This window comes from Acartia tonsa, chromosome 9 (genome assembly GCF_053477335.1).
Source record: "Acartia tonsa isolate MP-2025a chromosome 9, ASM5347733v1, whole genome shotgun sequence".
Lineage (NCBI taxonomy): Eukaryota > Metazoa > Arthropoda > Copepoda > Calanoida > Acartiidae > Acartia > Acartia tonsa.
The window spans coordinates 38,382,490-38,404,068 of NC_137268.1; the positions used below are offsets into that span (position 1 = coordinate 38,382,490).

At 33.0% G+C, this 21,579-nt stretch overlaps 1 protein-coding gene across 1 annotated transcript in view; it reads left to right on the forward strand.

Moving 5' to 3' along the window:
* The window catches only part of BBS8 (tetratricopeptide repeat protein 8), a 68,762-nt gene that overhangs the window by 15,550 nt on the left and 31,633 nt on the right, over window positions 1–21,579 (forward strand). The window contains exons 9-15 of the mRNA XM_080171403.1: window positions 1,393–1,440; window positions 3,355–3,437; window positions 4,170–4,244; window positions 4,524–4,603; window positions 6,039–6,130; window positions 8,447–8,568; window positions 10,899–10,995. Of these exons, the coding sequence (XP_080027529.1) occupies window positions 1,393–1,440; window positions 3,355–3,437; window positions 4,170–4,244; window positions 4,524–4,603; window positions 6,039–6,130; window positions 8,447–8,568; window positions 10,899–10,995 (597 nt within the window). The remainder of the gene's footprint in view (window positions 1–1,392; window positions 1,441–3,354; window positions 3,438–4,169; window positions 4,245–4,523; window positions 4,604–6,038; window positions 6,131–8,446; window positions 8,569–10,898; window positions 10,996–21,579) is intronic.

Genomic DNA, 21,579 nt, shown 5'->3' on the forward strand with positions numbered 1-21,579 from the left:
AATAGAATTTTATTTTTATAGAGGCAATAAAAACCTTTAGAGTAAAACCTTTTCTTATGTTTATATCATACATCAGAAAAAGAAATTTTTAAAATGTTTTATTAACTATTATTTCTTAAAACATAAAAAAAAATAAAAGAAATATCTACATGAAAACTTTATAATTATGGGCAAATATACTCTAATTAATCTCTATTTTAGATATGAAGATTGGTACTGGAAACTTTTTATGGGCAAATATACTCTAATTAATCTCTATTGTAGATATGCAGATTGGTACTGGAAACTAAGAATGGGTAGATGTACTCTAATTAATCTCTATTGTAGATATGAAGACTGTTAAAGGAAACTATCTATGGGCAAATATACTATAATTAATCTCTATTGTAGATATGAAGATTGGTAATGGAAACTATGTATGGGCAAATATACTCTAATTAATCTCTATTGTAGATATAAAGACTGATATTGGAAACTTTGTATGGGCAAATATACTCTAATTAATCTATATTGTAGATTTGAAGATTGGTACTGGAAACTTTGTATGGGCAAATATACTCTAATAAATCTCTATTGTAGATATGAAGACTGGTATTGCAAACTTTGTATGGGCAAATATACTCTAGTTAATCTCTATTGTAGATATGACGATTGGTATTGGAAACTTTGTATGGGTAAATGTACTCTGATTAATCTCTATTGTAGATATGAAGATTGGTACTGGAAACTTTGTATGGGCAAATATACTCTAATAAATCTCTATTATAGATATGAAGATTGGTACTGGAAACTATGTATGGGCAAATATACTCTAATTAAACTCTATTGTAGATATGCAGACTGGTATTGGAAACTATGTATGGGCAAATATACTCTAATTAATCTCTATTGTAGGTATGGAGATTGGTACTTGAAACTATGTATGGGCAAATATACTCTAATTAATCTCAATTGTAGATATAAAGACTGGTATTGGAAACTATGTATGGGCAAATATACTCTAATAAATCTCTATTGTAGATATAAAGACTGGTACTGTAAACTATCTATGGGCAAATATACTCTAATTAATCTCTATTGTAGATATGAAGATTTCTACTGGAAACTGGCAAATATATTCTAATAAATCTCTATTGTAGATATAAAGATTGGTATTGGAAACTATGTATGGGCAAATATACTCTAATAAATCTCTATTGTAGATATAAAGACTGGTATTGAAACTTATGTATGGACAAATATACTCTAATTAATCTCTATTGTAGATATGAAGATTGGTACTAAAAACTTTGTATGGACAAATATACTCTAATTAATCTATATTGTAGATATGAAGATTGGTACTAGAAAACTATGTATGGGCAAATATACTCTAATTAATCTCTATTGTAGATATGAAGATTGGTACTGGAAACTTTGTATGGGTAAATGCTATTACAGGTCTATTTCAATTTGTTCACGCTTGGTTTTTTATTAAATGAATAAGTTAGGGTACAATGTTTGGCACTTTCGATATAAGTAAATGATAATAAAAAACCCATAGAATGCGATAATAACTTCAGAAAAATCGAAGAAAATAGTTTTAATACTTAATTAACGTTTTTAAGTTTTTCTTCAAAAAGTTTAGATAAGATGCCTTTAAAAGTCGTCTATGATTTTGTCAGGGATAAAAATGTAACTTTAAAATAAGAATTACAACATATTTTTTCAATTAGTACAAAGTAAAATTTTAAACATTTTATTGATCAGTATATTTTTTAAAATGTGAAGTAGAAACCTGAATATTTTATCATGAAAATTGTGTTATGATTTGATTGTCTGCTAGATTACAAGAAAAAAGATACTGACAGTACTTGTTGGTTCTTTAAAAATAATTAGGTAGATTACTTTCAGAACCCCTCTTTTTGCAACGTTATTTCAATAGAACAGAGCCGTAGTCTTAGTGTACTCAATATCTAGACAGCCAACCATTGTTTTAGAATTGTTCAATTTTTTAACTTCTGATAAAAACAGAATTAATGGTATTTTTGTAAATATTATACCTCCAAGAAATGGCTATACTTCCCAATCATATGTTGTGTGATATTTAAGAGGAATTATTTTGATATAATGTCATTAAAATATTCGTTAAAAAAAGTGCTATTCTAGCTTATACTTTACATTTTAATGTGTATGATAATTCAAATAAAAGATAATGAAGATTTATATTATATTTAATTGTTATAATTATAAAGAAAAACCTGGAAACAGTAGGGAAAATTTTGTCAAATATTTGAATAAAAAAACAATATAAAACAAAATAAATTATTTTTAATATAGTCACAAAAAGGCTTAAAGAGTTTAGGAAATATTTCATTCACTAATCATGTCATTTAAACTCTATTACACAGAATACAGTGTAAAAAGATGTTCTCGTTTTAATTTTAAGTAATTTGAAATGCATTTTAATACCTTTTAATGATTTATTTTTTGAAACATCTTTTTATAAAATGTTATTGATTTTTGAAGTTATATGTTAAAATGTTTTTAAATTTTGTTAACATTTTGTTTTAAATGTAGAAAATTGGTAATTCTAAACATTCAAAAAATGATTTTATTAAATTTTCATCACTTAAATTGCATGTTTGATGAAATTTTCAACTGATAATTCAAGAAAAATCGTTTAAGTTTTATTATATTTTACTTTGAAATGGTAAAAAAATATAATTATTGTCAAAAATGTGGAAGTTATACTTTCCTCAAAAAAAGACCTAAAACATGCAAATTAACACGTGTAATGAGATTTTTTTTCTTTCAGGTTTAATTCTAAGTAATTATTGATATTTTTTGTAAAAAGGATTTTATATAAAAAGTTTTAAAACTCGAGTTATGTAGTGGTTTTAAAAAAGGTTGCGAATTTATGCAATTTTCTTGCAAAAAAAATTTTCTAGGATTTTAAAAATAGCAAAGGGTGTTATTAGACGTACTTACAGATACAATTGCAAAGTCATTTTGGCCAAACACTAAAATAAAGTTTTGACATCTCTGAGGGTCCAACCGTGTGTTATTTAATATTTGATTTTCTTTTTAGTATCACAAATACTCTACAACTTAGGCTTTTCTGTTCTACTCAAATCTGTCAGACATATACTATTAGCTTAAAATTTAGTCAAAAATGTATTCCTAATTGTGTGACATTGTAGATAACTAAAATAGTTCAATGATTGAACAAATGACATGCTTTAGGGATCGAATAAAAAGGTTTAATATCATTTAAGGGGGTGTCGACACCCCCCCCCCCCCCCAACCCAATTGCACGGCACCGGATTAAGCTTACATATACTTTATGTTTTAAAGACCTTCAAAAATGTTTAGACTTGGTATGTTGAGAGATTCTGAGGCACAGTTTAAATCTGCTTTGAAACAACAGCCAATGATTGCTACGTTCCTTCATCTAGGTATATTTATATTTTATCCATTAAGCAAAAGGATGATTTCTGTTGAATGAGCTTTAAAATATATTACCTAGTAATGATTTAATAGTTAATTCTCGCATCGTATTATAAACAGCTTTTCGCGGATATAGAGTGTACAAGTTTTTTTTAGTCCCGAGGTGCCGAAGGCACGGCTAAAAAAACCGGTTTTAATCTTATGATTTTACATTTTTATATTTGTAGAAAGCTGGATATAATACGATGCTAGACATAGTTTTTTCGTATGGATGAGAACCGGTTCCTATCCACCGGATTCGAATGAATACAAGAAATACTTTTATATAAAGTAGCAAGACTTATTTGTTTGTCCGTTAAGATCCTGCTAACCATTGAACTGATTCATCTTTATTTAGGTTTTTTTGCCCTCTCCTTCCCCTTCTAGAAAAGATATATTAAATATTTCGAAAGTAATAATATTCAAGGAGGGACATTGGGCTTTTTATTACACTAGTCCCCAAAGTTTTAAAATTGTGTTTTATTATTCGTTGGCTTAACAACTTTGTAGTTTTATTAAATTTTGATTGGTTGTTTCAAAAAGTTGAGTATCCACGCGTTTCAGTCACTAATTTTAATCTACACATGGGGAAATATCATCATTTGGGATGTACATCAATTTACTGTCCATTGTCTTATCCCTCTACTAGATCCCCGAATGACATTCTCTCTAAACTTAAATACAATTTCTTTTTTTTTCAGCTAAAATCTCATTGAGGATGGATCAACCTTTGGCAGCGCTGGAGGTTTACAGAACAGGACTTGATTCTTTCCCAGGTATAGATAGACGAAGCCCAATCTGTCCCACTGTGAGGAAGAAGATTCCTATATGACGTCATATAAAGGGAAAAGAAAAAGGGAAGGGGGAGGGGGAGGGAAGAAAATCTCTTCAGAAGTGATGGGAGAAAAGGGAATCGTCTTCCTTACAGTGGGACAGATTGGGCTTCGTCGTATAGATAGATAGGTAGACATTCAGACAGACAAACAGAAAGATAGATAGATAGATAGACAGACAAACAGATAGATACATACATACTAATAAAGTAAATTGTATAGGTGATACACATTTATTGACTGGAGTAGCTCGGATACAAGAAGCATTAGGAAACTTACAACTTTCTGCTAAATATTACAAGGTAAATTTTAACACGCAAATCGTGTTCTATAAATAATGTTTTTGAGATCTTGTGCTTAATTGATGCTGATTAATAAAAAAATTATCATTAAACTTGTAACCAAAAGATGCATCTACATTTCATATTTACAGTAAAATCATCCTAAATGAATAATAAAGCTGATATTCTGAAAATTCAGACTTGCCTATTTTTTTGGTTCGCACTTCGCAGTTTCTTTTAGGATTATTAGATAAATGATTTTAAACATAAGCTTATTTATGCAATGGTATGTAAACAAAACTCATGTTCATTAGATTTTAATCAAATTTAAATTATGCTAGTTTTGTCCAACTAGTCACTGTGATTTTTACTTTGGTATAATTTTCTTTAATGAGCATGTCAGTCCTTTTTTCAAATTTCCAAAAAAATAATAAGGGTTTTCTATTCTATACTTTATCTTCTTTGGTCTGTGCTGGCTGAAGACCCATATTAAGGCTATATCCTGTATTATTATAGTCTTTGCTGGCTGAAGACCCATATTGAGGCTATAGCCTGTATTATTATAGTCTGTGCTGGCTGAAGACCCATATTGAGGCTATAGCCTGTATTATTACAGTCCGTGCTGGCTGAAGACCCATATTGATACTATAGCCTGTATTATTATAGTCTGTTCTGGCTGAAGACCCATATTGAGGCTATATCCTGTATTATTATAGTATGTACTGGCTGAAGACCTGACCCATATTGAGGCTATAGCCTGTATTATTATAGTCTGTGCTGGCTGAAGACCTATATTGAGGCTATAGCCAGTATTAATATAGTCTGTGCAGACTGAACACCCATATTGAGGCTATAGCCTGTATTATTATAGTCTGTGCTGGCTAAAGACCCATATTGAGGCTACAGCCAGTTTTATTATAGTCTGTGCCGACTGAACACCCATATTGAGGCTATAGCCTGTATTATTATAATCTGTACAGGCTGAAGACCTATATTGAGGTTATAGCCTATATTATTATAGTCTGTGCTGGCTGAAGACCCAACCCATATTGAGGCTATAGCCTATATTATTATAGTCTGTGCTGGCTGAAGACCCAACCCATATTGAGGTTATAGCCTATATTATTATAGTCTGTGCTGGCTGAAGACCCAACCCATATTGAGGCTATAGCCTATATTATTATAGTCTGTGCTGGCTGAAGACCCAACTTATATTGAGGCTATAGCCTATATTATTATAGTTTGTGCTGGCTGAAGACCCAACCCATATTGAGGCTATAGCATGTATTATTATAGTCTGTGCTGGCTGAAGACCCAACTTATATTGAGGAAATAGCCTATATTATTATAGTCTGTGCTGGCTGAGGACCCATATTGAGGCTATAGCCTATATTATTATAGTCTGTGCTGGCTGAAGACCCAACCCATATTGAGGCTATAGCATGTATTATTATAGTCTGTTCTGGCTGAAGACCCGACCCATATCGAGGCTATAGCCTGTATTGGAATGAATCATTTCTACTCAGATCAACCTGAATTGTCTCTAAGGTAAATACAATAAGGATTACAACATCCATAAATTTCTTTATTGGTAGGACAAACGAACATTAATTCTTGAAGAGTGACAGAACTGAACAAGCAGGATATAAACATATAAATTTAAAAAAAATTTAATTTGATGCAAAACTGCTTAAATACAGGATATTGTTTACGGGCATGCATATAATAGAGATGCCTAATTATATTATATAAAAAGTTGTTACCAAAATTTATAAAATCAAAATGACTTAAAAGAACTTACATACAAGTACTGATTACAGAGTTGCCACACGTTTTAATTCGTACTTAAACTATAACAGAAATCACCATGCCATGTTTCAATATCCTTACATTTTATTTTTTTAGTTCTCAATGTACTGAATCAAAAATATTTTGGATAATCTTATCAATTATTTTTTCTTAGATTCTATTTTGAATAATATTTTTTTATTATATTGACGACAAACAATTCATGAATAATCTGTTTTTCGATATAAAGGAATTTTCAATAGTAAATTTTTTTCTTCATTTTTACCCTGATTAAAATTTGATTTTATAAGTTTTTATCTAAATAATGAAGCTTCTTAGCAACTAATATAAACAGTACTTTGCAAATCAATTCCGTCTCTGCGCATTCTGGAAACTTTCGTGTTTTTATTATCCATTAAATACGATTAAGACCAAAGTACGTTAAAAATCAGCTATGCGACGTCATAAAAATGACGGAGATGTGAGAAGAAGTGGGAAAGAAAACCCATAAAAAGGATATGGATAATCCCTCTTTTTTTATGACGTCACCTAGCTGATTTTTAACACACTTTGGTCTTTGTCTAAAAAACTATCGAGATTCAGTGTAAAAGTGATTTTTATGGTTTATTTCGACAATATGGCATTTATTACAATATTAATAGATATTTTGCATTTTGAATACATTTCTCTTTTTATATTACTAGCGGTTACGCCCCCTAGACGCCTCTAGAGGCACTTAAGGTAGGAGGGGGAAAAGTCGACCTCATCCCATTTTAAATTTGTGTTCAAAAGAGTAAAAAAATTGGGGGGGGGTGAAGACACCCTCCCCAAAAATAGTTTAAAACCTTCCCAGGACCTATAAGAAGCTTCACTGTAAAGGCGAACAATATAGGTTCAGCGGTTAGCGAGATCCTTCGGGACAGACAAAAAACGCTTACTACTTTATATAATAGGATATGTTTGTGGATTCGCTACTCATGTTATTGTTCTTTTCTCAAATATTTAGTTAGATAACTTTGTATTACATAATGTTAGATAACTTTATTGTAAAGTATGAAGCCATTGTTTTCCATAAATGCTAATAATATAATATGTTATTAATCAGTTATCTAAGGCAAAACGTTTTACAGATTAATCATTTTTGTAATTAAATTGATATATTAATACTTAAATGTTAAACCAGATTTTTAATTTTCTTAAATAAATTGAAACTTGCAGCTGGCTAAAATAACTTTACCTCCCATCTTTCCTTTACCACATCCCTTCCCCTCATACTTGATGAACAAACTGACCAATAAGTGATGTTTATGTTAACAACCTAAATTGACGACATTTTTTCCCTGTCATAATATCCACGTTTATTCTATATCTATTGCTAAGGTAAAACGTTTTAGAATTTGATAATTAATAATCAAATAAGATTATTTATAGTCAGGTTGACATTAACAAATCAATTGACATTTTTTTTGTTTATTTTAAATATTCAAATTTGTATAAATTCAATAGATTATGTTCAGTTGCGCTCGGTAGGGGTGTGTACTGTAGGGTAAGGGGTTGTCAACACCCCCATTAAAATTTAAATTGGAAATAATTGCCTTCTTCTTTTTTATCCTCTAATGGTTTTACAAGCCCCCTTGTAAATCGGTGTGCAAGCCACTAATTAAGTTATCATTATTATCTTATTTTTAGAAAGCTTCGTTTCATTCAAATAGAAAAAAAGTATTAATGTTATTCCATAACTTACGGACAACGTGAGCTATATATGCTGGATTTCCTTTTGTAAAATAAATCAGCAGTCTATCTTGAATAGCAAACGAGAAAAAGACTTACGGACGAACATATTACTTGAATTCTAGAATAGCTTCGCTTAGAAAGCGGGATTTTTATTTTAAATTAAATTTACTTTTTATTCAGGTTTTATCGACAACTATTACAGATGGGAATAGGATCTACAGAATTGAAATTATCTTTCCCCAATGCAATAGTGTAACGGACTGACGGACGAATAGACAACCTGAATTGTAAAGTAGCTTTGCTCAGTAAGAAGGAATTCTTTCTAGTGATTTTTTTGTTCAGGTTTTATCGTCGACTCTTACAGATGGGAATAGGGTCTGCAGAATTGTATAATAATCTTGGTCTCTGCTGTTTCTATGCACAACAGTATGATATGACTCTCACATGCTTTCAAAGAGCTTTAGGTAAATATTTTACAGTATGGCTTCGAAACCGATATATTATCCGCTGAATTAGAATCGGTTCTCAGTTAGACTGAAATATCATGTAAATTATACAGGGTCATTCAAGAGAAATGATTTTTTTTAAAACCTAATTAAGCATAGAAAATAAAACAATTATGTAAAATCCTTTATATATTTGGAAAACCTATTATGGGACATTTATGTTTTAAATATTAAAAAATGATTTTTTCAACAAATTATGCCCTAAAAACCGGTTTTTCCAAAGGCCTTTTTTCGAAGATTTGTGGATTTAAGAGGTGTTAAAAAAATCAAACATTTTTAAAATTCAAATTTCGTAGCTTGTGTTAATAGTAGAAAAATGTTATGCATATCGGTAGAATCGTCATAAGCTCTAGTTTTAGAAAATATAAGACCCGTTTTTGTGCTATTTATAGTTTAGGAGCTACATTAAAAAATGTGAGAAAAAGGATGAAAAGTTTTAAGTAATTGGAACATTTTACCACGTAGCTCCTATACTATACGTAGCACAGAAATGGTTCTTATATATTAAGAAACTAGAGCCTGTGACGATTCTAACGATATGCATAACATTTTTCTACTATTAACACAAGCTGTGCAATTTGAATTTCAAAAAGGTGCGCATTTTTTTACAACCTTTAAATCAATAAATCTTCGAAAAAAAGGCCTTTGGAAAAACCGGTTTTTAGGGCATAATTTGTTGAAATAATCATTTTTAAATATTTGAAACATAAATGTCCCATAATATGTTTTCCAAATATATAAAGGATTTTACATAATTATTTATTTTCTATATGTAATTAAGTTTTTTAAAAAATCATTTCTCTTGAATGACCCTGTAGTATTACAGAAATTTTACACGAAAATTAAAATAAAAATCATAAAATTGTTACTAGTTTTGTTAGCCCCGGCCTTCGGCACCTCGGGGCTGATAAAACTGGTTTTAAGTTCTCATTTTATATCCCCTGGAAGCTGTCTATAATACAATGCGATAAATAATTATTCTAAAATCTTTAAATATGTTATAAATAGTATTTATAATTATCCTTTATTATTTTGAATAGCTGTATTTATTTTGTTCCTTCTTATTACTGGATCATTTGATCTTCCGGACCAATAAATTAATATCAAACAATAAGATATCTTTCATACTAAATCTTTATTTATAGCCCTAGCATACGACGAGGTGCTAGCTGAAATATGGTACAATGTGGGACACCTGGCATATGAAATAATATTTTTACTATATATCTATTTAGCTCTAGCAAATGATGCGGTACTAGCTGAAGTATGGTCCTATGTGAAACACCTGGCATATGAAATAATATTTATACTGTAAATCTATTTAGCTCTCGAACAACGACGAGGTGCTAGCTGAAATATGGTTTAATGTGGGACACCTGGCATATGAAATAATATTAATACTATATATCTATTTAGCTCTAGCAAATGATGAGGTGCTAGCTGAAGTATGGTCCTATGTAGGACACCTAGCATCAGGGGCGTCCAAGCTTTTTATTTTGGGGGGAGTAAAAATCTTTTAAGGGGGGGTTAATTCGTCTTTGGGGGGGGTAAAATGGCGCGCAAAGCGCACCGCAAAATTTTTTTACCCCCCCCAAAATTTTTACCCCGGGGGTAAAATTTGCTTGGGGGGGGTAATTACCCCCCCTGAATTCTGTTGGCAGGGGTAAATTTAGTTTACCCCCCCCCCAAATTTACCCCCGGGGGGGGTAATTAAAATTTTATTAAATATATAGTATTAGAAATGAGTGCGAAGCGCACAAAAAAATTTTTTATTATAGATTTTTTATTTTGGGGGGGGTATTTACCCCCCTAAAATTGTTGTAAATACCCCCTCCTAAATGGTTGGGGGTGCCTACGGCACCCCCAGGGTAGGGGTAAATTTTAAATGGGGGGGGTAAAATGAAAAAAATTTTGGGGGGGGGTAATCGCCCCATTACCCCCCCCCCCCCTTGGACGCCTATGCCTAGCATATGAAATAATAATTATACTATATCTCTATTTAGCTCTAGCAAATGATGAGCTACTGGCTCAAGTAGGTACAATGTGGGACACCTGGCATATGAAATAATATTTATACTATATCTCTATTTAGCTCTAGCAAATGATGAGGTGCTAGCTGAAGTATGGTCCTATGTAGTGTAGGACACCTGGCATATGAAATAATATTTATACTATATCTCTATTTAGCCCTGGCTAATTGGCTATACAAAAGTGTCTCAGCCTACTCCATGACTACTTAGGTCCAAACCCTAAGAAACTATGGTTAATCAATCAATCAATCAATTTAGCCCTGGCAAATGATGAGGTACTAGCTGAAGTATGGTACAATGTGGGACACCTGGCATTGGGAATTGGAGATGTTAACCTGGCATATCAATGTTTTAGGTAATTTTCCTTGTTCATTAAAATTACTTAAACAAGTTTCTGTAAGGATTTTCTGTTAAAGTAAATTTTCCATATAGAAATTTGATGGACCTTAGAGAAGCATTGTATAGTGCCTATAAAAAAAAATACGTCATATAATACAAATGACCAATGTTATGCCAGTATTCATTTTATCGTTGTTCTTTAGTATTATTTGACGTCATTATGGTAATCATCATCATTGCCTTTTAGTTCTCGGCAGAACGTAGGCCATGCACAATGGTTCTCCAATCTTCCTTTTTTTGGGCACGTTTTGAGGCATTGCTGAAAGATGGAATTTTCTTTTCTTTCAGTTCACTTAAGAGTTCCCTCCTCCAGGTTGTTTTTGGTCTACCTGGTTTCCTCTTTCCTACATGGGGGTTCCAAGTCAAGGCTTGATTGGTTATATCATCATGCCCTTTCCTTAGAGTGTGCCCCAGCCATCTCCATTTTCTCTGTTTTATTGTCAGTTTAATGTCTGACATATCACTGCGCTCTAGAAGCTCAGCATTTGTGATCTTATTAGGCCAAAAGATCTTGTGGATTCTCCTTAGACATTTATTGACATATGTCTGTAGCTTGGAGACCACTGCTGTGTTTAGGAACCAAGTTTCAGCCCCATACAGCAAAACAGAGAGAACATTTGACTTGAACAGTCTTAACTTGGTCTTTATGGAGATGTTGTTGGAATTCCAAATTTTGTTAAGGCTGGCAAAGGCTGTCCTAGATTTGTTAATTCTAGCTTTAACATCTGTTAAAGTGCCTCCAGCTTCATCAATTTTACTTCCAAGATACTCAAAACAATCTACATCCTCAAGAATTTGGTCTCCAATAGTAATTGGTTCTTGGGAATTTGCATTTAATCTGAGTATTTTGGTTTTAGGAACATTTATTTCTAGTCCAATTTTCTTGGAGGTTTCAGCTATCCTGTTAGTCCTTCTTTGCATTTGACTTCTATTGCTTGTTAACAAAGCGATATCATCAGCAAAGTCCAGATCTCCTAAATATTTGGGATTGCCAAATAGCTCCCAACGAATGCCATCATTACTTTCACAGTTCTTCATGATCCAGTCAATGGCAAGGAGGAAAAGGAAGGGAGAAAGAAGGCATCCTTGTCTGACGCCTGTTACAATCTCAAAAAAGGTTGATAGTTTACCTTTATACATTACATTTCCACCTCCTTTATGATAGATAGCTTTAATGATATTGATTATCTTTTCTGGAATGCCATAGTGACAGCAGATTTTCCAGAGAGATCTTCTGTCTAAAGAATCAAATGCTTTTTTGTAGTCAATGAAGTTTACAAAAAGCTCAGAGTTCCATTCCTTGGATTGCTCTATGATGATTCTTAGAGAGGTTATCTGATCAATAGTGGAACGGTTTGGTCTAAATCCAGCCTGATTAGGTCTTAGCTTTTCATTAACCTTCTTCTTTATTCTATTAAGAAGAATCTTACTAAGGATACGGCCAGGTACTGAAAGGAGCATTATCCCTCTGTAGTTTCCACATTGGGTCAAGTCTCCTTTTTTGGCTAGTATTGAGATATGTCCATTCTTCCAGTCCTCTGGGCATAACTCATCATTCCATATCTTTGTGATCAAAGGTAGGAATGCCTCAGCAGATGTATATAGGTCTGCTTTTATGACCTCAGCTGGTATGTTATCAGGTCCAGCGGCCTTGTTATTTTTCAAACTTTTAATGGCCTCCTTGATTTCCAATAGATTTGGCGCTCGACAGTCAATGTCAAGTGCATCTGAGGGTGGAATCTCAGTTTCTTCCTCTGGAACTGGAAGATTCAGCAGTTCAGTGAAGTGCTCTGCCCATCTATTTAGAATATCTTCATCAGTTTTAAGGAGTGAACCATCCTTGTCCCTGATGTGTGATCCTGATTTGTGTACTTTACCTGCAATGCTCTTTGTAATCTCATAGACATCTTTCATTCTATTTTGATTAGCAGCATTTTCTGCTTGCATAGCAAGGTTTTCCAAGTGTTCTTTTTTGTCAATTCTGACACTTCTTTGGATTTCCCTGCAGAGCATCTTATACAGGTCTTTATCTTCTGGAGAGTTTCTGGAGAGTGTCTTTTGTCTTACCTCTCTTCTTTGATCCATGAGATCAATGGATCTTTGAGTGATCCACGGCTTTTGGTTAGCCTTTTTGAAACCTAATTTTTCTTGGCTAGTATCATTATAAACTTTTTTGATACCTTGCCAAATATCTTCAACTCCATCATCCTCTTGAAGAGTCAACGACTCAAATCTGTTCTTTAGAGTGAGCTTAAACTCTTGTAGCTTATCAGAGTTTTGAAGGGTTGTTAAGTTATACTTTTTCCTGGGGTTAGGCTTTGTGTCCTGCTTTTTAAATCTAAGCCGAACTTTAGAAGATAGAAGATAATGGTCTGAATTAACATCAGGTCCTCTTTCAACCCTGACATCAAGGAGAGAACCTTTAAAACGTCTAGATATACAGATGTGATCTATCTGATTAAAGGTTCTTTGATCTGGTGATCTCCAGGTGGCAGTATGAATCTTCTTGTGTTTAAAGATGGTTCCACCAATGACAAGTTTGTTTTCAGTACAAAAACTTACAAGTCTATCACCATTGTCATTATCCTTGCCATTACTTAAGCCTAGGCCATATCTGCCCATGACTTCTTCTAAATTTTCATTATTACTCCCCACTTGAGCATTGAAATCTCCTAGGAGCATGGTCAGGTCCTTTTCTTTATGACCATTCTTAAATACAGAGTCAAGCTGGTCATAAAATTCGTTTTTGACCTCTGTATCTGCTTGTTCTGTAGGAGCATATGCTACTATTATTCTCAGATTGATGTTTTTATCTGAGGATTTGAAGTAAGCCTCCATGATTCTTGGACCATGGGGTTGCCAACTGATCATGGCCTGCTCTGCTTGCTTGGTCAGCATAAGAGCCACCCCTTGGTTATGTCCTAGATCCTCATTCATATGGCCTGAGTAAAGTATTTTCAAGCCAGAATGATGTTTAAACTCTCCATTATTTGTCCACCTTGATTCGGTGATAGCCAGGATATCAACCTTGGCTTTAAGCATTTCTCGGCAAATGTTTTCTGTCTGGCCTGACTGAAACATTGTCCGAACATTCCATGTGCAAATTTTTGCTGGTCTGCGGGAATTCAGAATCATCCGCCTGACTGGTCCTTTAGCGGTTTCCCAGCCAAACATCATATTGTTGTTTCCAACCTCTACTTCGTTCCCGAGCCCAAAGTTAAATGGTAAAAGTTATGGTAATACCGACAGACTAAGTTATATTAAGAGTAGTTGTTCAGTTGTCAGCAAAATTGACAGAATTAAAAATCTAATAGCAACTGATATATAGATAGAAAAGGATCCGCAAAGCATACATACAACCTAACTGACCAAGTTTCCTTGAGTATAGAGTATAGAGTATAGAATCATCACACAAAATTAAATCATCTTATCGACGGACTATCTGATATCAAGAATTATAAAATAGCTTTGCTGCTGAGAAATATTAGATGAATGAGTAAGTAATAACCAGGGATCTAAAGGGATAAGATAATGGCCGATAAATTGATGTACATTCCCAATGACGATACACAAAATTATTCATTCTGTAGATTAAAGTAAGTGGTTGAAACGTATGGACACTCAACTTAATGAAGCAACCAATCAAAATTTAATGAAAGTCCCTAAATTGATGTTAAGCCAACGAAAGTAAAAATGTGAATGTTATTATACAACTTTGGGGACTGGTGTAATAAACAGACCAATGACCCCTCCCTTCCTTGTAATATCTATGGCCCTTTTTTATGTGGTGAAAATCCGATATTATTGGCATTTGATCTTTTTGTGCAAAGATTGGGATGATCTTTAAAACTTTCATGATTAATATGAAGAAAAAAAAGATGATTTAATCCATAAGAAGCGAAGCTCAAAAGTAATGGACGTAAAAATAGACAAAGTTAGTTATAGAGAAGATACTCGGAGGTTACGAAAATCATATACAAGAAAATTCATTTATCCTTTGTATAACCTGAGAAAAAGGTTTTTTTAAAATGTCTGGATTTCACAAATTGTTAGCTGCGAATTTGCGATTGTCCAAGCGCGATTTTTCTTAAGGAGAGGACGAAAAGAGCTATTTAGCAATTTTTCGCTAGCGAATTTTAGAACATTTTTCGATCAAATTTTGGAAGATTAAAATTTTTTTTTTAATTTTAAGGAGGTTTTACTAAAGAAATGTCCCTTTAGGACATTTGTCCTTTAAATTCAAATTCAAATTCAAATATTTATTGGGACAAAACAACATATACATTTAATATTCAACATTCATAAATGGTAATTACATTGCATTAAGAATTTATTAATAAACTATTTTTTATATAAACAATGAATAATATAGGATTAACACAATATAATACAAGTATCCAAGGACTGAAAAACGCCTGAGGGCGGTGTTGACAGCCTTTAAATTTTAGACTTCGATTTAAATGTTTTTTAAGCGGTCTTTTATATAAGTAATATATGTACACTATATACAGCAATATGCAAGGAAGGATGTTTAGGAAAAGTAGGGGGGGGGGGGGAATAGGAAAGTGGAGAAAAAATGGGGTCTCTGTGCGATTATAAAAAATGTATATATTTTAAGCAATCAAAAGGTAAGCTACAGGTTGACTTGAACAATCATAGATTAATGTTAAGGTCACAGGAGGGACACAATAGCCTTTCACAGGCAACTACAATACTGTCTAAAAGCTTTCTTTTCAATTTTTTATAAAATTTAAATCTAGAAGTTGCCTGTTCCACTGTAAAGCTATTGTTAATGAAAAACGCATTCCAGGTGGCTGGAAGAGTACAAAGTGGAAGATTGTTAACCAAGTTTAATCTGGCAAATGGGATGCTATAATCTTCTTGGTTTCTAAGCCTAATATTACCCTGGGACATATGTCCTCGTGTTTTCCACATGTTAAAAAATGAGCGAGGGGCTATGTTAAGTTTAAATTCATACATGAATTTAACTCTAAAGTATTGCACTAACAATTCAAATGGTAGAATTTTCATTGTTTTAAATAGAGGACCAGTATGGGCTATATAATGAGAGTCTGTAATTGCTCTGATTGCCATTTTTTGCTTGATTTCAATAGATTTTAAGTTACTTTCATACGAGCTTGAATAAATCAAAATTCCATAGATTAAATGACAATGAAATATAGAATAGTATAAGGTTTTAAGTGCGCTCCTAGTTAGAATTTTTTTACATTGTCTCAATATAAAGAGAGCTCTTGAGAGCTTTTCATTTAATTTCTGTATATGATACTTAAAATTAAGGTTAGGGTCAAAGTAAACACCTAGAAATTTTATGGCTGGAATTTCAGATGCATTGTTGACATATTCAATAGGTTTAATAAGGTCAGGATTAGGATTACTTGCACTAGAGTTATTCTCATTGATATATAAATGAATATCATCCCATTGTATTGATCCTAAGTTAGAATGGAACACTGTAAATTTAGTTTTATCAGGATGTAGAGAGAGCTGATTGGATCGAAACCATGTAGAGATTTTTTGCAATTCATCATTTACAAAATTAGCAAGTTGATTTAAATTAGACCCTGAAGCTAGTAATGTGGTGTCATCACAAAACAGCAAACTTTTAAGTAAAGTACAGTTTGGAAGATCGTTGAAAAATATCAAAAATAAAATCGGACCAAGTACTGATCCCTGGGGGACGCCCCAGGTTATATCCAATTTAGAGGATTCAGCATTTCCTAACTTAGAAAGTTTGTCCTTTAGGAGGTTTGTCAGTGTATCGAATATACAGCTTCTACATGATAGGGGCGCAACCACTATTAAATTTATTTCGATAGGCGCGAAGCTTGGGTTAATTAGAATTCTTTTGGACAGTATTGTTCGTGTGAAAAATGAAAATTAATATGCTGTCTATACCAAGTAATCACATGTCTCTTAATTATTCATGTCTTGATGTATTACGTAAGGAAATACGGTAACAGGTTCGAGTTTTGCTCAAAAGAACCAAAGAACCAACAAGGATGCCAACATCCATAATAGCTAGACACCAAAAAAATATGGATGGGAATATTGACGAGCAGATTTAAAGAGTATTTTTTTTTAAATCCAGAATAGAAACATATTGGAGAAAATGTCATGAATTTTTTACGGATTTTTTTATTTTTAATATTTGTATTTTGTAGCATGAAATAAAGACTGTCAGACAAAGTAGATTACATAATGGATGCTCATTATTATAGGGTATCTTTACTAGGGTTGGGCCGGATAGTTTTTTGGCCGGATACCGGATACCGGATATCCGGCTTATTTCAAATGCCGGATATCCGGTATCCGGCCGGATATCCGGCCAAATTACCGGATATCCGGCCGGATAACCGGCTAAATTACTACATATTAAAGTATCAAAAAAGGATATAGTTCCTTTCGTAGCAACGCACCTTGAGGGGCGATTCGTTGTATTTTTAAAATTGCTTTTAATAGGTTATTTTAGGTTAGGTTAGGTTATATTTGGTTAGGTGATTGCCCCGCAGGGCTAGGCAATTGGCCCCGCAAGGTTAGAGTCCCCTACGAGGGGCTAGAAATAGGAGGAAAGCTACTGTGAAAATAGGAATAATCGCTCCTTAAGGGGCGTTGCCACGAAAGGGACTATACCCGCAAAAAAAATCTTTATAAACTGGTGTTTTATATTATACTAGCGGCTGCGTCCCTAGTATCTAGGGATATTAGAAAGGACATGAAAGTGCAGAAAAATAACTTAAAACCTTACAACGACTTTTTTATAAAAATTAAACGGACTAAAACCACCCTGGGACCTAAAAAGGAGAACCATATCGATTCATCAGTTAGCGAGATCCTTCACTACAGACAAAAAAAAGCTTACTACTTTATATAATAGGATAAAATTAAGGTTAAAACTTAAAAATTAAGTAACTATTAAATCTCCATATCAAATAAATCTAATTAACTATTACTACCCTCAATATGTAATATCAACCCCTAACGGTTGGAGGATGGGCGGGAGGTGGCGTTAAATGCCTGCCCCCCCCCCCCCCTCTGTTTTTTTCTATCCCATTTTCTGTGTATAAAAGGTAGAGGGCTACAACTGAGTGACTTTCGAAATATGGGTATGAAACATAACTAAGAGTTGAAAATTTTTAATACCTTCTTCCTGTCGGGCACAGGATGCCAGAAAATCTGGTATGGTCATTCAGGTAAAAAGTAAAAATATTTTTTTACTTAAACAAAGCATTTCATGTTATCTAATACTAAAATATCCTATAGTCGTACATCCTCATATGTAATATAGATGTTCAAGTCGATTTCAGGTTCCAGGTATAATCCTGCAAGTTCTGAACCTCCAGGTCTCCAGAAATCTTAAAACGGTTTCTGTGACCGCATCTTTTTACTTGAAGATTTCAAATTTTAAACTTAAGCTTTTTTATATATCTTCATGACTTATTACAATTTCATAAAATCTGTTGCCGTTTACCTGCCAACCGTCGGTTTGCAACTGGCAGCTGCCAAGTACTGCTGCCACCGCCAAAATTTAAGTTTTGAGATTTCTAATATAAAATTTACATAAAGATAAACATATTCAGAAAAAAATTTGGATCATGGAAAGAAAACAAAGTCATTCCTTAATTAGGACAGAAGTCACCTTCCTAGGAAGGACATAAGTAGCTTCCCTCATGTGAGAATTTGTTAGATGAAGGGCATAACTTGCCTCCCTTAACAAAGATTTTGCAAGATGAAGGACATAAGTAGCCTCCCTTCACCACACAAAACCTAGCTTTTTGGTCCTTCACATAGCAAAATCTTGCATAAAATAGTTTATCTGTCCTTCACATAGCAAATTCTTGCAAAACATAGCAAAATCTTGCAAAACATAGCATTTATGTCCTTCACATAGCAAATTCTTGCAAAACATAGCAAATTCTTGCAAAACATAGCAAATTCTTGCAAAACATAGCATTTATGTCCTTCAAATAGCAAATTCTTGCAAAACATAGCAAATTCTTGCAAAACATAGCAAATTCTTGCAAAACATAGCATTTGTGTCCTTCACATAGCAAATTCTTGCAAAACATAGCAAATTCTTGCAAAACATAGCATTTATGTCCTTCACATAGCAAATTCTTGCAAAACATAGCATTTCTGTCCTTCACATAGCAAATTCTTGCAAAACATAGCAAATTCTTGGAAAACTTAGCATTTCTGTCCTTAACATAGCATTTTGGTCCTTCACATAGCAAAATCTCACAAAACACAGGTTTTTCTGACCTTTTTCTAACAGGAGATCAGAACTAAATCAGAACACACATAACAAGATTTCTTACATAATACATTAAAGGAAGCATGCAAGAAATACCATGCTTTAACTGCTGAAAGACTGCCACAAGTAGACCAAATACCCTAAATTTGAAGACTTCAGCTTCTATAACAAAAAAGTTCTAGGCATTTTAAAATGACATTTTATGTACAATGGAAATTTTGAAAGAATTGCAATGCTCATGTTGAAAACTTTAAAATTAAACTACGTGGCCTAGAAACAAAATTATAAGCTTATTTTTGTCATAAATTTAGGTTTCCAGACACTAATTATATTTTTACAATAAAAATACCCATTTTTATAGTCAAAATCATTTTAAAAAATTAAGTTTTACTTGCATTGTACCGAATGTACTGTAGCCAATCAGAAGGCTGAATCAGCTTAACAACCAATCACAGCTAAGCTTGTATTAGTTTACCCCTTTGTTTCCGCTATGATTTTCGTTTAAAAATGCAATTTAAATCAAATTTTTTTCATAGATTTTGACTATGAAATGTGGTGTTTTTATTGTAAAAATGTAATCAGTTACAGGCAATCTAAGTTTCTGACAAAGATAAGGTTATAATTTTATGTCTAGGCAACGTAATTTAATATTGTTTTTTCTTTTATGAGCATTGGAAATCTTTCAAAAATTCCATTGTACATAAAATGCTATTTTGAAATGCCTAGAACTTTTTTGTTATTGAAGCTGAAGGCTTATAATTTGGGGTATTGGGTCTTCTTGTGGCAGTCTTTCAGCAGTTAAAGCGTGTTATTTCTTGCAGGCGTCCTTTAAGATTATCAATTATGCATTTAACTCTGCATAAATTATGATAATTCATTATTATTACCCCTCCCCCCCCCCCATTTAAAATTTACCCCTGCATAAATTATGATAATTTATGCTGAGTTAAATGTACTGTTTGAACTTCTATCTAATAGGATATGAGAACTTAATCAGAACACACATAACAAGAGTGTTTACATAGTACATTCAGATTAACAATTATTTAATTGGCCCCTTTTTAGTCCATCATATGACATGGGAAGGAGGTTGAGGAGCATTTTATGCAGCCTAAATTCCACTATGCTATGCCACTTTTCCTAAAAGGCGTCATAGCTGGCCTCTTTTGTGTCCATCATATGACATGGGAGGTGGTGCCATATAGGAAAAGTGGCATTGCATTCTTGGGAATTTAGACTGCATAAAATGCTCCTCAACCTCCTTCCCATGTCATAAGGTGGACTGAAAAGGGGCTAGCTATGACGCCTTTTAGGCCCTAGAATGCAATGCCACTATTCCTACATGGCACCATAGCTGGCCTTTTTTGTGTCACAACCTCTTGTTATGTGTGTTCTGATTAATTTCTCATATCCTGTTAGATAGAAGTTCAAACAGTACATTTAACTCAGCATAAATTATCATAATTTATGCAGGGGTAAATTTTAAATGGGGGGGGGGAGAGGTAATAATAATGAATTATCATAATTTATGCAGAGTTAAATGCATAATTGATAATCTTAATGTATTATGTAAAAACTCTTGTTATGTGTGTTCTGATTTAGTTCTGATCTCCTGTTAGAAAAAGGTCAGAAAAACCTATGTTTTGTGAGATTTTGCTATGTGAAGGACCAAAATGCTATGTTAAGGACAGAAATGCTAAGTTTTCCAAGAATTTGCTATGTTTTGCAAGAATTTGCTATGTGAAGGACAGAAATGCTATGTTTTGCAAGAATTTGCTATGTGAAGGACATAAATGCTATGTTTTGCAAGAATTTGCTATGTTTTGCAAGAATTTGCTATGTTTAGCAAGAATTTGCTATGTGAAGGACATAAATGCTATGTTTTGCAAGAGTTTGCTATGTTTTGCAAGAATTTGCTATTTTTTGCAAGAATTTGCTATGTGAAGGACAGAAATGCTATGTTTTGCAAGAATTTGCTATGTTTTGCAAGAATTTGCTATGTGAAGGACAGAAATGCTATGTTTTGTGAGGTTTTGCTATGTGAAGGACAGAAAAGCTAAGTTTTGCAACTTGAAGGACATAAGCAGCCTTCCTAATGTAAGAATTTGTCAGACAAAGGACATAAGTCACCTCCCTTAAGTTAGATTTTGTTAGATGAAGGACATAAGTAGCCTTCCTTAGACCAATTTCCAGTGACTTCTGTCCTAATTAGGAATGACTTTGTTTTCTTTCCATGATCCAAAAATTTTCTTCTAGCTTCAATAATAA